At 41.0% G+C, this 18,184-nt stretch overlaps 1 protein-coding gene across 2 annotated transcripts in view; it reads left to right on the top strand.

Moving 5' to 3' along the window:
- The window catches only part of LOC139754652 (ferritin light chain-like), a 58,524-nt gene that overhangs the window by 16,954 nt on the left and 23,386 nt on the right, over nucleotides 1–18,184 (top strand). The window contains exons 2-3 of one of the 2 annotated variants that reach the window (XM_071672179.1): nucleotides 12,906–13,014; nucleotides 15,970–16,061. In XM_071672179.1, the coding sequence (XP_071528280.1) occupies nucleotides 12,906–13,014; nucleotides 15,970–16,061 (201 nt within the window). The remainder of the gene's footprint in view (nucleotides 1–12,905; nucleotides 13,015–15,969; nucleotides 16,062–18,184) is intronic. The other variant, XM_071672180.1, reaches the window with a different exon arrangement.

Consider the following 18,184-nt stretch of genomic DNA (forward strand, 5'->3'; position numbering starts at 1 on the left):
CTTAGATATCTGGCATACAAAGAAAGGCTAAAACAAGTAGATCTCCTCCCTTAAAAAACTTTGTTGCAACTTAATCCAAGTGTTCAAAATTCTGAACAAGTTTGATCAAGTAGACCACGAGCATCTTTCTGAAATACAAGAAAATGCAGTTACTAGGACAAATAAAACTCAAAGCTTAAAGATGTAGTATAGATCATGGGTAAAAGCTTCTTTACCTATAGGTGTGTTACCATCAGACATAGTAAATGCAAAAACTATAAATACCTTCAAAAGTTGTTTAGACAAATATTTTATAAATTCAGGTATACTCTGAGAAAAATGCCAGAAATGAATATATAAATGACAGTGGTAACAGGGAGACTAGAAGGTTATTGTGCAGCAGTGGGGAGTCGGTGATAGCCTAAAAACTACTGATTGGAATTACATTTTTTGTTGTTATATCTTATTTTCTCTTTTTGAGACAACCCAGTCATGGGCCAATCAGGCCTCTTGTTGTCTGTCTTACTCATGTAAACCCATGTAAACTCATGTAAACCTTACCCATATTCCTGACCACTGTGACCACTCCTAATATTCTGGATCTGTTTTTCACCTTTAGTCCATCCTGCTAAAAGTACACAATCTTGCCCCAGCTGGTTCATTTGATCACAACACTCACAAACATATAAATCGTAATGGCTCCACTCCCTCCAGCAGTCCCTTCTAAGCGTAAGTACTGGCACCTCAACAAAGCTGACTGGAATTACTTGTGTAACTTCCTTTCCAACTGTCCTTGGGTAAATTATTGTCTCATATGTGGTGATTATTGTCTCACAGGTGGTGATGTTTCTGTCTCTACTGAATGCATGGCAGAGGTTATTCTTGCGGGAACGGAAGCATTTATCCCCTCTTCCCCCAAGACGACATCTTCATCCAATTCATGGTCCAACCTTTGCCATTCTGAAACCATTGAGACAAGAGATCAGGCAAATCAGGCTTGGAAAAACTCTCCTTCATCTGGCACTCATTCAGCTTTTATCACTGCCTGTAATGATTGAGAGCATGTTATCTGTGAGGCAAAGCAATACTTTATCCATAGGGAGTGTGATGACCTCTCCTTGTCATCCACTGATAGGCCTTGCTGGTCCATAATTATGGCCATCACTGACAACTTCTGTCACTACCTTTCCTTCACTTTTCTGTTCTTATGGTATTATAAATATCTCTCCTGTAGACAAAGGAACTCTCTTTGGCTCCTGTTTTTCCTCTTACTCCACCTTGAGTGACTGTAACATTCCATCACCCCATGATGATCGTCTTAGTAATCCTATACCCCTCTCCATAATCTCTTTGGAATTCTTTTCGGACTGCCTGAAAAGCAATTCTCTTTCTCAACACAAGCAAGGCTTATGATACTGATAGCATCCATCCCCATGTACTGCAAGAGTGTTCCTTCGAGCTTATTGATACATCTCATCTGTAAGAAAGGTGACTGTATTGACCATTCTAACTATCATCCTATTGTTTTGACATCTATGATTTCCAAAGTCTTTGAATTTCTTCTCAGTTCCCATAGTCTTAGACACCTGAGACACCTGAAACTCATAGTCTTCTCTCTAATCACCAGTATCGCTTCTTTAAGGTGAGATCCATTGGTGATATTCTTTCCTATCTTACTGGTGTCTGGTCATAATCCCAGAGAGGTTTTGGGAAGCCATGTATAGTTGCTCTTGACATGAGCAAAGCTATTGACAGGGTGTGGCATCGGATCTCATCTCGAAGCTTCTTTTATCTTCCCTCCCTCACTTTGCTCCTTCAAATCTAGCTTCTTTTCTGGCCAATCTATCTGAGCTTCTTCAATAAAATCAGGCTTGGACAGGGTGTCTCAGTGGGGTAGACAAAATCTTTTTGAGTTTAATTCCTCCAAGACCTTGTTTCTACCAGTCTCTCTATCAAAAACTCACAACTTTCATCTCTCCTTTGACATTTCTGTAATTCCACCCCTTGACTCAGTGAAAATACTTGATATTACTGTAACATCCTCTCTTTTTTGGAAATCTCACATTACAGGAATAGCTAAGTCTGCCTGTAAGACTGGGTGTCCTGTTTAGATTTTGAAACTTTTTTCTTTTGAACAGTTGCTCTGTTTATACAAAGGATTGATTCATCCTTGTATGGAGTACTGCTCTCACATCTGGGTTGGTTCTAGCTCTCCATCTTTTACTTGACAGAGTTAAGTTGAAAGTGGTCTGACATCTCATCTGTGAGAAAGGTGACTGTGTTGACCCCTCTAACTATTGTCCTATTGTTTTGACATTATGATTTCCAATGTCTTTGAATTTCTTCTCATTTCTCATAGTGTTAGACACCTGAAACTCATAGTCTTCTCTCTAATCACCAATATAGTTTCTCTAAGGTGAGATCCATTGGTGATATTCTTTCCTATCTTACTGGTGTCTGGTCATAATCCCTGAAAGATTTTGGGAAGCCATGTATAGTTGCTCTTGACATGAGCAAAGCTATTGACAGGGTGTGGCATCGGGTCTCATCTCGAAGCTTCTTTTAGCTTCCCTCCCTCACTTTGCTCCTTCAAATCTAGCTTCTTTTCTGGCCAATCTATCTGAGCTTCTTCAATAAAATCAGGCTTGGACAGGGTATCTCAATGGGGTAGACAAAATCTTTTTGAGTTTAATTCCTCCAAGACCTAGTTTCTACCAGTCTCTCTATCAAAAACTCATAACTTTCATCTCTCCTTTGACATTTCTTTAATTCCACCCCTTGACTCAGTGAAAATACGTGATATTACTGTAACATCCTCTCTTTTTTGGAAATCTCTCATTACAGGAATAGCTAAGTCTGCCTGTAATACTGGGTGTCCTGTTTAGAATTTGAAAATTTTTTCTTTTGAACAGTTGCTCTGGTTATACAAAGGATTGATTCATCCTTGTATGGAGTACTGTTCTCACATCTGGGTTGGTTCTAGCTCTCCATCTTTTACTTGACAGAGTTAAGTTGAAAGTGGTCTGACATCTCATCTGTAAGAAAGGTGACTGTGTTGACCCCTCTAACTATTGTCCTATTGTTTTGACATTATGATTTCCAATGTCTTTGAATTTCTTCTCATTTCCCATAGTGTTAGACACCTGAAACTCATAGTGTTTTCTCTAATCACCAATATAGTTTCTCTAAGGTGAGATCCATTGGTGATATTCTTTCCTATCTTACTGGTGTCTGGTCATAATCCCTGAAAGATTTTGGGAAGCCATGTATAGTTGCTCTTGACATGAGCAAAGCTATTGACAGGGTGTGGCATCGGGTCTCATCTCGAAGCTTCTTTTAGCTTCCCTCCCTCACTTTGCTCCTTCAAATCTAGCTTCTTTTCTGGCCAATCTATCTGAGCTTCTTTAATAAACTCAGACTTGGACAGGGTATCTCAGTGGGGTAGACAAAATCTTTTTGAGTTTAATTCCTCCAAGACCTTGTTTCTACCAGTCTCTCTATCAAAAACTCACAACTTTCATCTCTCCTTTGACATTTCTGTAATTCCACCCCATGACTCAGTGAAAATACTTGATATTACTGTAACATCCTCTCTTTTTTGGAAATCTCACATTACAGGAATAGCTAAGTCTGCCTGTAATACTGGGTGTCCTGTTTAGATTTTGAAACTTTTTTCTTTTGAACAGTTGCTCTGTTTATACAAAGGATTGACTCATCCTTGTATGGAGTACTGCTCTCACATCTGGGTTGGTTCTAGCTCTCCATCTTTTACTTGACAGAGTTAAGTTGAAAGTGGTCTGACTTATAAACTGTCCAGGGTAAGTTCCAAACCTGACCCTGCGCTGCAGTGTTGGTTTGCTTTCCTTCTATAGATATTACTGTGGTTTCTGTCCCAGAGAGGTGGCCGCTTTTGTGCCCCTCCACTAGGTAGACCATACAATACTCAGCAAGCTGGTGTGTCTCATGATTACTGTGTTTCTATCAGCAACTCAAGGGCGTACCACTTTGATAACTGTTTTTTTCTTACACTTTGAAGCTTTGGAACTCCCTACCTTCTCATGTCTTTCCCAATAGCTATTGTTATGAAGCCTTCTACTGGGAAAGACCATCAATTATTATGTTACACACACTAGATAACACTATCTTAATGTTATGGTGTGAAAGCAAACACTTGGGTTAGATTTACATATTTTTTTTTTTTTTTTTTTTTTTGCTTTGTCGCTGTCTCCCGCGTTTGCGAGGTAGCGCAAGGAAACAGACGAAAGAAATGGCCCAACCCACCCCCATACACATGTATATACATACGTCCACACACGCAGATATACATACCTACACAGCTTTCCATGGTTTACCCCAGACGCTTCACATGCCTTGATTCAATCCACTGACAGCATGTCAACCCCGGTATACCACATCGCTCCAATTCACTCTATTCCTTGCCCTCCTTTCACCCTCCTGCATGTTCAGGCCTCGATCACACAAAATCTTTTTCACTCCATCTTTCCACCTCCAATTTGGTCTCCCTCTTCTCCTCGTTCCCTCCACCTCCGACACATATATCCTCTTGGTCAATCTTTCCTCACTCATTCTCTCCATGTGACCAAACCATTTCAAAACACCCTCTTCTGCTCTCTCAACCACGCTCTTTTTATTTCCACACATCTCTCTTACCCTTACGTTACTTACTCGATCAAACCACCTCACACCACACATTGTCCTCAAACATCTCATTTCCAGCACATCCATCCTCCTGCGCACAACTCTATCCATAGTCCACGCCTCGCAACCATACAACATTGTTGGAACCACTATTCCTTCAAACATACCCATTTTTGCTTTCCGAGATAATGTTCTCGACTTCCACACATTCTTCAAGGCTTCCAGAATTTTCGCCCCCTCCCCCACCCTATGATCCACTTCTGCTTCCATATTTCCATCCGCTGCCAGATCCACTCCCAGATATCTAAAACACTTCACTTCCTCCAGTTTTTCTCCATTCAAACTCACCTCCCAATTGACTTGACCCTCAACCCTACTGTACCTAATAACCTTGCTCTTATTCACATTTACTCTTAACTTTCTTCTTTCACACACTTTACCAAACTCAGTCACCAGCTTCTGCAGTTTCTCACATGAATCAGCCACCAGCGCTGTATCATCAGCGAACAACAACTGACTCACTTCCCAAGCTCTCTCATCCCCAACAGATTTCATACTTGCCCCTCTTTCCAAAACTCTTGCATTCACCTCCCTAACAACCCCATCCATAAGCAAATTAAACAACCATGGAGACATCACACACCCCTGCCGCAGACCTACATTCACTGAGAACCAATCACTTTCCTCTCTTCCTACACGTACACATGCCTTACATCCTCGATAAAAACTTTTCACTGCTTCTAACAACTTGCCTCCCACACCATATAATACAAGAAATAAGAATACAAGATAACAAAGCACATAAATCGGGTATGAACACTTTCGTTAATGCTTAACATTCAGTATTCCAGGTAAGATTTCAAACCAGATCTCTTTCCTTTACAACAATTTGACTTTAGAAACATGATTCAAGATACACTTATTTGTTGAACACTTCTATGACAAGCTCTGTGACACTCAGACTTAAATGACAGGCAGTGCAACTCCATAGTATTCCTGGTAAGATTTCAAACCAGATCTCTTTCCTTTACAACAATATGACTTTAGAAACATGATTCAAGATACACTTATTTGTTGAACACTTCTATGACAAGGTCTGTGACACTCAGACTTAAATTACAGGCAGTGCAACACCATAGAGTTTAGTATGGCACCACTTTACACAGTGATCGTAGGCTATAGGTTTGAGACAGAGGGGAAACCCACTCACCGGCTGGGCCCATGGGGTAGCTAGGAATTGTGGCTCAGCTGGCATCAGAGGATTTTTTTGAAGGGGGAGCAAGCCAGGAGCGGCCTCCCCCACCCTGCTGCCCTAGTCTCAGGTGGGAATGTAGAAGGGTGACCCAGAGTACCACTCCTGATTGGTTAGAGGCCTAAGGTCTGGCTGTGATTGGAGGAGGGTGGCTCATAGTGCCACTCCTGGTTGGCTGGAGGCCTTAGGTGTAGCCCTCATCTTGCCTGACGGTAACGACAATATATAGGAAGCCATATTTCCTAGATGACCCCTGCCCTTGACTTCAGCCGTCTGGTGCCTTGGATGTGGGAAAGACGACAGGCCTAAGTGTTTAGGGTGACTAGATTGATGACCCGGCCAGGGAGGTGAATTCCAATCCGAGATAGCAGAGGCCCTGGCCCCCACTTTGCCTTCCTATAACATGAAACATCACCATAAACACACATGGGGCACACATACAAAAATGGGGCACACACACATGTTTGTAACACCCCCTTCCTCAAAGGAGAAAATTCTTGAAAGAGGAATTTTCTTACCATAAGAGCAGGATGAACAGTCTACTAGCACATAATGTGTGCCAGCAATATGGCGAAATCCTAAATTATATTTTTGAAGGAACAAGGCCCACCTAGCTAACCTTTGCTTCTTATCCTGGAACTTGTTAACATATTTGAGTGGGTGGTGGTCAGTATACATCTTGATAAGATTGCCTGAAGGGCACAAGTATACATGAAAGTGCCTGAAGGGCACAAGTATACATGAAAGTGCTGCAAAGCAAATATCAAAGACAAGAGTTCCTTCTCAATGGTGGAATTATTCCTTTGGCCTTGATTGAATTTCTTATTAAAATAGCTTACGGGGTGGTTAACCTTCTCTGTGTCCTCCTGCAAGAGGACAGCACCAGCTCATACATTACTGGCATCTACTGCTAACATGAATGGCTGGTCAAAATCAGGAGCCTTCAAAATAGGACTATTACAAAGTATAGCCTTTAACTGATGAAAGGCTGTCTCACACTGCTCATTCCAAACATATCTAACATCTTTCTTCAGTAAATCTGTTAGAGGGGCCACGAGTGTTGCAAAATTAACAATGAACATCCTGTAGTATCCAACCACACCCATAAAATGTCTCAATTCTCTTTTAGATCAGGGGGCACCCATCTGGGGTAAAGCCTAGACTTTTGCAGTCGGTGGGGCTAGCTCACCTTGACTGAGCACATAGCCCAAATACTGCACTTTGGCCTTCACAAATTTGCATTTGTCCCAATTGAGGACAAGGTTAGCCTCATTCAAGACTGTCAGAATGTTGTCAAGTCTCTGTAGATGTTTGTCCCAACTCTGACTGTATATCACAATATCATCCAGGTAGACGACACAACCAGGCAAGTCTCTGATGAGGATGGCCATAAGTCACTGAAATGTGGCAGGGGCATTTTTCATGCCAAAAGGCATCTTTTACACCTGTAAGTCTGTCTTAACACTACAAAGGTACTGATGTCCTGTGCTTTCTCTGTTAATCTAATCTGCCAGTACCCCTTCCTGAGGTCAAGTCTTGTCAGACAGCGAGCACTGCTGACACGGTCTATGCAGTCTTCCACATGCGGCAGGGGATAACTATCAGTTCTCATCACCTCATTAACCCAGCGGTAGTCAATACAGAACCGATAAGTCCCATCAGGCTTGAGTGCGAGAGTAACAGGGGAACTCCACTCTGACTGACACGGCTCGATCAGGTCATGCTCCAGCATATAGTTCAGCTCCTTCTGAAGGATGGCTGCTCATTGTGGACTCACCCAGTAAGGAACTTGTTTGATAGGCCAGGCATCTCCCACATCTACATCATGGCATGTGAGCGAGGTCTGTCCAGGTGTGCTTTGGAAAACCTTCAGGTGTTTTGACAGTAGAGCAGACATTTGCATATGTTTCTCCATTAGATGCAAAAGTTTCACCTCCCACTTCCCGTCCGTGCCTCCGTCCAGTTCCCAGGTCTCCAAGGCACCCATAGCTGGGTCGTCATCCTCGTCACATACTGCTACCACTGGACGTTGGATGATGCAGACTGGCACAGTCGGTTCCAGAGGGTGAGGATCACAATTGAAATATAGTTGAAGCATGTTGGTGTGGCATATTCTCCGGCCTCTGCGCCTGTTTGGGGTCAAGACAAGGTTATTTGAGTCTCCTCCACTTCGGATAATGATGTAGGGACCCTAGAAACAGACCCCCAGGGGTTGTCCTGGCTGGGGTAGTAGAAGCAACACCTCCTCCCCCGCTGCAAACCTTCTCAATTGAGAAAGTTTGTCATACCATCTCTTCATTAGTAACTAGGTCTCTGTTAGATTCTTCTGGGCGGCTTCCCAACACCTCTGGAGTTTCTCCTTTAACTTGCTAAAGGAGTCCAACAGGCTGACACTCTCACTCTTGTTCAGTCACATGTCTTTCAGTAACTTAAGAGGCCCTTGTACCTTGTGGGCAAACATCAGCTCAAAGGGGGAGAAACCTAGAGGCTCATTTGGCACTTCTCTTGTGGAGAATAGAAGGAAAGGGAGTCCCTTATCCCAGTCTCTAGTGATGTCGGCACAATACTTCTTTAGCATGGACTTTAGGGTGGAATGGTAATGTTCCAATGCTCCCTGACCATGAGGGTGGTAAGCAGTGAAAGTAATCTTACCAATACCCAGCTCCCTCAGGGTTTGTTGAAAAGTCCTGGACATGAAATTGGATCCCTGATGAGACTGCACCTCTCTGAGCAGTCCAAACTTTGTGAAGAAGCTAAGCAACTCCTGGACAACAGCCTTGGCATTCATGCCTCTTAATGGTATTGCCTCGGGATATCTCACGGCCATACCAATAATGCTTAAAATGTAACAGTTGCCTGATGAGGTTCTTGACAATGGGCCCACAATGTCAACCATGACCTGGTCAAATGGAGCTTCAAATGGAGGAATAGGAACTAAGGGAGCAGCCTTAAGCTTCTGATTAGGCTTTCCCATCACTTAACATGTATGACACGTCTTTACATACTGAGCGACATCCCGGCAGAGACCAGGCCAATATACATTCCGCCACACATGGTCTAGGGTCTTTCTCACCCCTAAATGACCGGTGAAGCTTGAGTCATGTGCAAGCTTCAAAATCTCCCCTCTATAGGGATGTGGCACCACAATCTGGTGGACTGCCTGCCACTCTTTGTCTTCTCCATTACATGACACTGGGCACCACTTCCTCATTAGCAACCCATTCTGGAGGTAATAACCGTCAGCCAATTCTTCAGCTGACTCAAACAACATCTCAAACTCTGGTTTGGCTCTCTGTAATTTCTTCAGATTCTACTGAGACAAATCATCAGCCTCATCAGCCGACTCTTGCTGGGAGTCTAAACCAGCAAAGAAGGTATCACCCAGCTCCACCTCGCTGGTCTCACTCTCGGAGAGTGGTTGCAGTTTCTCTTCCTCAAGTCGCTCTGTCTCAGCAGACTCCACCAGTCTCACTGACACCACTGGCACTGGACCCATGTTTTCCCTTGCAAGATCACTGCCTAACACAAAGTCCACTCCTATGACAGGCAACCAATCTACAATCCCCACCAGGGCAGGGCCTGTGAAGAGATCTGTTTCCACACTCACATCAGCTAGTGGAACTGCCTTGAGACACAACAGCCCGTCTAGCAAGACTCAGTCCTTAGATTCTCCTACCAGCACCAAGCCATCTAACATCAGGGATTACAGTATGCCAGAATCCCGCAATACAGTCACATTTCTTCAGATTCCATAGCTACTGACATAGCCCTTAGACAGGAACATGTTGTAGTTCCCCGAAATGGATCCTTAACTACTGACTGATTACCACTCTCACAGCCCCTCACTTTCCTAAGAGCAGGGATAGCCTCACTTACATTACTAGGTGGCCCTAAAGTTGAGAAGAGACTCACCAACCTACTCCTGGTAGAGTCTCTGGATTCCTTCAACCTAGCCCAGCACTCCCTCACCTGGTGTCCAACCTTGCCACATTTAGAACAAACCTTAACTCTTTCGGAGTTGTTCCCATGAATCTTAAGAGTTACCATCAAGGGAGCAGATTCAGGTGGGGTTACATGATTTTTGGATTTTCCTCTGCTATCAAAACCCTTTGAACATCTCTCCGTGTCAAGTTTGAGATTTAGGACATACTCTTCTGCTAGTTCCCCAGCCTTCTCAACAGACCTCGCCTCTTTATAAATTAAATAACTCAGTACATCATATGGTACACCGTTCTTACATTCCTGAAGTACCATTAATTTTGAAAGCGCTGCAAAATCACAAACTTTTTCAGAGCATAGCCACTGCTCGTGTAAGCCGACCTCTTCATGAAAGTACTCTGCGTAGGTTTGATTAGGATGCTTATTCTTAGCTCTAAACTTGAGTCGGTATGCTTCCGGTTTTAAATGATAAGCTCTCAGCACTGCCTGCTTCACAACCTCACTAGACAATGCGGCGTATGTGGATTCGGCCTTATCAACAAGGAGAGGACTTAATACAGTTGACTAAGATGACTTCGGCCAAGAGAGCTGATGGGCAGCCTGTTCAGACTTACGGAAAAATTTTTCAACATTTATGTTTCTCAAATGACAACACTGGTTCTGGTCATGGCGCTCCCTGTCATAATTTCTCTTGTTCTACTGCTAGCCTAGCTTGTTCAGTCCATTTCTTCTGCACCTGTTGATCTTAGCTTGTTCAGTCTGTTCCCGTAGCTTAGCTTGTTCTCTTTCTGCGTTGTCTAGCAATCTCTAGTTGGAACTTAGCTTGTTCAGTTTGTTCCCGTAGCATAGCTTGTTCTCTTTCTGCAGTAAGTCAAGCAATCTCTAGTTGGAACTGCAAGTATTCGGGATTAACATCACTAGAGAGATGGGGAGGAATCAAGTCTTTGGCCAACCTCGATGAAGGGATGGTATTGTCAACACTGATTTCAACATCAGGTGTGGCACCTACGATCTGCTTGCCAACTAACTTATTTATTAATAGTCTCCAACTGTACTTTATGAGCATTCCAGTCATAAATCACTCCTAGCCCATCCGCAACAAGCTTCCACTCATAAGTTGTTAAAGATCTGATGTCATTGGAAGAGGGCCCAGATTGGCAGAAATGTTCAACGTCAGCGTCACTGGTCAATGGCATGATTAATGAATTGAGGAAAGAAATTCTGTAAGGGCAAGAAAAATCCTGGCAAGTTCGCCAATTGTTACGTTACGAATCCTTCTACTGGGAAGTACTGTCAATTATTATGTTACACTGGATAATGCTATCTTAACATTATGAAGTGAAAGTAAACACCAGGGTTAAATATACATATAATACAAGAAGTAAGAATACAAGATAAAGCACATTAATTGAGTATGAACACTTTCATTAATACTTAACATTCAGTATTCCAGATAAGATTTTAAACCAGATCTCTCCTGTATGACAGTTTGACTCTAGAAGCATGATTTAAGATACATTATTCGTTGGACACTTCTGTGACAAGCTAAAATACTCTATGACACTTGGACCTAAATGACAGAGGCAGTGCAACATCGTAGAGTTTAGTATGGTGCCACTTTACACAGTGATCGTAGGCTAAGGGTTTGAGACAGAAGGGAAACCCACTTACCTGCTGGGCAAATGGGGTAGCTGGGAATCGTGGCCCAGTTGGCATCAAAGGATTTTATTGAAGGGGGGAACGAGCCAGGAGTGGCCTGCCCTGCCCTGCTGCCCTAGTCTCAGAAGGGTTACTCAGAGTTCCACTTCTGATTGGCTAAAGGCCTAAGATCTGGCTGTGATTGGAGGAGGGTGGCTCATAGTGCCACTCCTGGTTGGCTGGAGGCCTTAGGTCTGGCCCTGTTCTTGCCTAAAGCCCAATCATCTCTTATCCAGATGGTAATGACGATATATAGAAAGCCACATTTCCTAGACGACCTCTGCCGTCTGGTGCCTCGGACATGGGAAAGACGACAGGCCTAAGTGTTGAGGGTAACTTGATTGATGACCTGGCCAGGGAAGTGAATTCCAAGTTGAGATAACAGAGGCCCTGGCCCCCACTTACACCATAAACACACACGGAGCAGACATACAAATATGGGGCACACACACTTTTGTAACACTATGACCCGGCACATTTTAAAAGACAAATTTTTCATCCTCCAAAATTCATGAATACTCTTCCCTTTCATTTTTCATTTCATAATTCTCTTTATATTTGATTAAGGCCCTGCCTTGATGTGAACTTTTGTCCATGACTGGAGCCTTCAACATTAAAAAAAAGTCAGGTAACCATGGAGGAGTCTGTCAGGCTTTGATATTGATGGGAGGCTCTGGTTTTGGTGCATTATATATGACAATAGAGTAGCAAGTAAGGCCATTTGTTTGTCTGTTCTTAGCCCTACCTCTCAAAAGTAGGAAATGGTAAGTTCGAAATTAAAGACTGTCATCATTGGAAAGATAAGAAACAGATTTTGTATGTGAAAGGAATTTGGAGGTTGATGTAGTTCAAAATCTATTGCCAGAATACTTAGTTTGAAGATATATGAAAGATAAGTTACTGATGGTAAATGTCAGTTCATGGGTAAGGAGAAGTATAGAGAAATATTTACTGCATATGTTGGACCAAAATCGGAAGTTTGGTCCTCCAATTCTGCAGAACTGTGTATCAGCTAGAAAAGGTACCATTATGGGCACCAGAGACATTGTCATGCATAACACAAAGAGAAAAGTATGTGTTAAGCTTTGACTGTAGTAATTAAGAATTTAGAACACTTTGTGAATACATCTCTAGATTATAAATTTAGATAAGGATACAGGTAAGATTAGCAGTATTCTGATTATACAATCTAATATTAAATGATAAGACTACACACCTTAATGAGAAACAAGATCAATGTGTTATTGTCTGATCTCAGTTACATATGCCTATCTTAAGAACAAAAAAATTACATTTTTGTTAGAGGTATTTTTCAGTATGGATTATATATTGCTTGGGAAAAGGAATACGTTGTTAATGATTGCATTTCTTTTCACAGATGGATAGACTATTTGTCACCGTGTCTGTGATTCTTGTGTTACTTGCTTCAGCTCTTGTGGTAGATAGTGAATGTACCACTGATAATGAGGATGTCCAGCAACCTTTAAGTAACTATGAATGTTCATTTGTTGGAAGTAGCATAACTGAATCTTTCAAGCACAGAGGGGTATGTTTGTTGTTTGTCTTATGCTCTTCAGAAGAGTGACTCAAAGTTGAACTGTAAGTGAATACATATTTCACTTAAGAATCCAAGTGAAAAGGTTTGTTATGGATTTTGGGATATAACTTAGGAATATTTTCTATGCTAAAATAAGATGATATATATAGTAATTGTATAGTTATTTTTTATTCATTATACTTTGTCGCTGTCTCTCATGTTAGCGAGGTAGCGCAAAGAAACAGACGAAAGAATGGCCCAAACCATCCACGTACACATGTATATACATACATGCCCACATATGTATATGTTATATATTTTTTTTTTATTATACTTTGTCGCTGTCTCCCGCGTTTGCGAGGTAGCGCAAGGAAACAGACGAAAGAAATGGCCCAACCCCCCCCATACACATGTATATACATACGTCCACACACGCAAATATACATACCTACACAGCTTTCCATGGTTTACCCCAGACGCTTCACATGCCTTGATTCAATCCACTGACAGCACGTCAACCCCGGTATACCACATCGCTCCAATTCACTCTATTCCTTGCCCTCCTTTCACCCTCCTGTATGTTCAGGCCCCGATCACACAAAATCTTTTTCACTCCATCTTTCCACCTCCAATTTGGTCTCCCTCTTCTCCTCGTTCCCTCCACCTCCGACACATATATCCTCTTGGTCAATCTTTCCTCACTCATTCTCTCCATGTGCCCAAACCACTTCAAAACACCCTCTTCTGCTCTCTCAACCACGCTCTTTTTATTTCCACACATCTCTCTTACCCTTACGTTACTCACTCGATCAAACCACCTCACACCACACATTGTCCTCAGACATCTCATTTCCAGCACATCCATCCTCCTGCACACAACTCTATCCATAGCCCACGCCTCGCAACCATACAACATTGTTGGAACCACTATTCCTTCAAACATACCCATTTTTGCTTTCCGAGATAATGTTCTCGACTTCCACACATTCTTCAAGGCCCCCAGAATTTTCGCCCCCTCCCCCACCCTATGATCCACTTCCGCTTCCATGGTTCCATCCGCTGCCAGATCCACTCCCAGATATCTAAAACACTTCACTTCCTCCAGTTTTTCTCCATTCAAACTCACCTCCCAATTGACTTGACCCTCAACCCTACTGTACCTAATAACCTTGCTCTTATTCACATTTACTCTTAACTTTCTTCTTCCACACACTTTACCAAACTCAGTCACCAGCTTCTGCAGTTTCTCACACGAATCAGCCACCAGCGCTGTATCATCAGCAAACAACAACTGACTCACTTCCCAAGCTCTCTCATCCCCAACAGACTTCATACTTGCCCCTCTTTCCAAAACTCTTGCATTCACCTCCCTAACAACCCCATCCATAAACAAATTAAACAACCATGGAGACATCACACACCCCTGCCGCAAACCTACATTCACTGAGAACCAATCACATTCCTCTCTTCCTACACGTACACATGCCTTACATCCTCGATAAAAACTTTTCACTGCTTCTAACAACTTGCCTCCCACACCATATATTCTTAATACCTTCCACAGAGCATCTCTATCAACTCTATCATATGCCTTCTCCAGATCCATAAATGCTACATACAAATCCATTTGCTTTTCTAAGTATTTCTCACATACATTCTTCAAAGCAAACACCTGATCCACACATCCTCTACCACTTCTGAAACCACACTGCTCTTCCCCAGTCAACAAAAGATATGAACAAATTTTGATGAAATTATCAGGGAAAGTCAGAAATGACTCAAGGACCAATTGATTAGAGTTTGGGAGTGATCCAAATTATTGTCTGGATCCAGGATGCCATTACGGAAATATCAGTTTTTGTGAATATCTATTGAACTCATAGTGATATCAATGTGGTTCCAAATGCCAAAGATATGTTTCCATGGTTAAGAAACCTAGATCTTTAAGATCTGAATCATGGTCTGGACCCAGGACGCCATCCCCCCCCCCTCAAGTGGTGCCCAGGGCACCTGCCCTACCTGCCATACCCTAGGTATGCCACTGGATTCAAACAATCTAAGGACAGACTCACCATCTTAGGGTGCTCAAACATTTGATATTTGTTTAATGTAAATTTCTAGCAGTTCATGGTATACTTTAGATAGTGGGAGATGTATGATTAGTGGGTTAGAGGCGTATTGATGAATTATTATGTGACCACGGTTGGTCTGGCGAAATGGTTAATCCAACAAGGCTTTGGAATCAAGAGTGCCTGAAAATCAGTGGTTTACCTGTATAAAAGTTTTTGCACTTAATACAAGAATGTTTAATCCTATGACATGGAACATCATACAAAAAGTTGTATTAAACTTGAGTATTTTTAATATGAACAAATTTTAAGTGCAACTTTAGTTTATTATGCTTACTGGGCAGTAAGGGTTTCCCAATGTGTTTCACTAACATGAACAAGCATTTACCAACAAGAAGGATGTCAATACCTTAGCTGGCACTTAAACCTTCAGTAATAAGATTTGTTTTTTGGATATGTAGTATGTACTACCTATGAATTATTAACCACTTGCTATTTACAGTTTGTCATAAGTTTAGAAGAAGTAAAGATTGTTGCAGTACCCTAAGTTTGTTAAGCATATCTTCTTAAGTAGGCTAGGAGTGATAACAGATAGCTTTTTTAAATGAAGTTGTACATTGATTAGATTGTGGAAGTCTTGCAAAGAAAAGATGATTTCTTTCAATTTCAGTATCCACACTATGCCTCAGATTTTTTTTTATTGGATACTTTTCCACTGTTGAATAGATTCATAATACAAGATAGATTTGATGGAGGCAGATAGATACCTCATCTTGATTTTGCTTGTTATATTGATGTTGTAGACCCCCTTTTAGATGCAAATATTATATTTGTAGATACTGAGTCCAAACTCTTGATGGAGAAGTCCACAGACATGAAAAGCCTTATGAAGATGTTCCTTGATGACTCCCTCACATACCTTTTGACTGTAAGTTTTCATTTATCTTTACTGTACCAGCCATAAAAACCTTTTTAGAGCAAATATTGTAACTAGGTAAGGTCATGTTAATTTCTTTCGAGATGACCTTCAGTACATCTAAATGGTATGATCTCTATGATGCATCCCATTTAACTGGCTTGACATACCTTTCAACTGAAAGTTTTACATTGCCTGTGTCTATAAGTATATATAAATGATAAGTTATCTGTAATCTCTGTACATCTACATTGCATATTCTCTTCTGGTGATGGGAATGGATGAAGGCAGCAAGTATGAATATGTGCATGTGTATATATGTATGTCTGTGTATGTATATGTATATATATGTTGAAATTTATAGGTATGTATATGTGCGTGTGTTGGCATGTATGTATATACTTGTGTATGTGGGTGAGTTGGGCCATTCTTCATCTGTTTCCTTGCACTTCCTCACTAATGCAGGAGACAGCAACAAATTATGATAAAATGAATAGAAAATTGATAAGTACCTTTTTATGGTTAGTGCTCAATATACTCTTTAACAGTTACTGTCTTTCTGTTTGCTAAGTTAGTCTATTATACTTAGCTAATCAGAAATATCTCTACACTAGTAGATATGCCAGAATGTTCTTTATGATACTTTTGGGTCTCTCATGGAGTATGATGCCCTTTAATTATTAAAAGACTTATCATGCTCTTCACTCTATTAATTTGCCACTGAAAGACATACAGAAACCTTCTAGGCATTCAGAATGAATCTATGAGTGCATTTCTAATTCATCCAAAACGTATGAAAGGAGCTATATTTCCAAACCTTTCATGAAAAATCTTGTTACTGGAATACCTCCTATGACATACTACAAAACATACAAAATTCCTGCCTCACTTTAGACATACTTCAAGATGCCTATCATAGTCTTAACAGTGTGCCTAGCTGAATCATCTGTCCCTGAAAGGATGCCTAGAATGTGATGTGATAAATCTTATCAAATTAGGTATCTCACTCTTCCTTATCCTTGATGTCCGCTCTGCTGGCTTACCTCCACTCAGCCATCTTTATTACTTAAATGTTCATCGTTAAGAAACAGTTGATGAACCAGCACCATATTATTCCTCTTGCATATGAATTTTCAAAGATGAAATTATAATGCACATTCCTCTAATCCTCTGGCAATTCACCTTGTCCCATACATACACTAAAAATCCAAACTGCCACCTTTTTTGTTTAAAAGTTCAACTGCAATTCCATTAACTCCAGCCAGACCAAATTCGTAAGGATCATTTTGATGTTGCCAGTTGAGTATGTAGAGGTTATGAGTATATTAAATCTGGAAATGTAAGACTTCACAATTAGGTAAGAAAACACAAGCTCAACTGGGTAAGAATTCTCATGCTGAACTTGATGCTATTATAGTCACAAAAGCCAAGTGAAATGGTGGTGACTGTTTTCTAAGATTCCTAAGCTGCCTTTATTTCTCAATTAGGCAGTATTAGCATTCATAGATATGATTGATATCAGTTGCGTCTGGATTCCCTCAAATATCAGAATATAAGATTATTTTTGTGGAAATGATATAAATCTTGCATGTAGAAAGGAAATAATTTACATTGATCCAGGAATATGTCATTACAGTCAAAACTGTACTGTGCGAAGACATGAAGTTATAAAAAGAATTAAAGTTAATAACATAAAGAAAATCATAGAATCAATATAGAGCTTTGTAAGGTAAATGAATACTGTTTAATCAGAAAAAAATGAAAATACAACCAAATCATATGACAGTTTGTGCATGTACAAAACCAGGATGCAGACATATTTGGCAAGTCTCTAAAGATGTAATTGTACTAAAGGTCCCCTGCTGAAAACTTTGGCAAAGCATTTGGACTTTCCCCTTAATGCTGCATCTTCATCTGTCAAACAAAGTTCCTCACTCTACAGGTTTGAGTCAAGTAAACTATATGATTATCATATTAATTAAGGAGTTCTTGTAAATAAACATAATTATGTGGTAAAGGTTTGCAGTTTCCTAAAATGGAAAAAAGAGGAAAGAAAAAGAGAAAAATTATTTGAAAAAAAGGAAATTTAGCTGAAGCGGTATAAATGTTTTTAAAACATGAAACATAAGAAATTA

The sequence above is a fragment of the Panulirus ornatus genome, chromosome 17, assembly GCF_036320965.1.
Source record: "Panulirus ornatus isolate Po-2019 chromosome 17, ASM3632096v1, whole genome shotgun sequence".
Taxonomy (NCBI): Eukaryota; Metazoa; Arthropoda; class Malacostraca; order Decapoda; family Palinuridae; genus Panulirus; species Panulirus ornatus.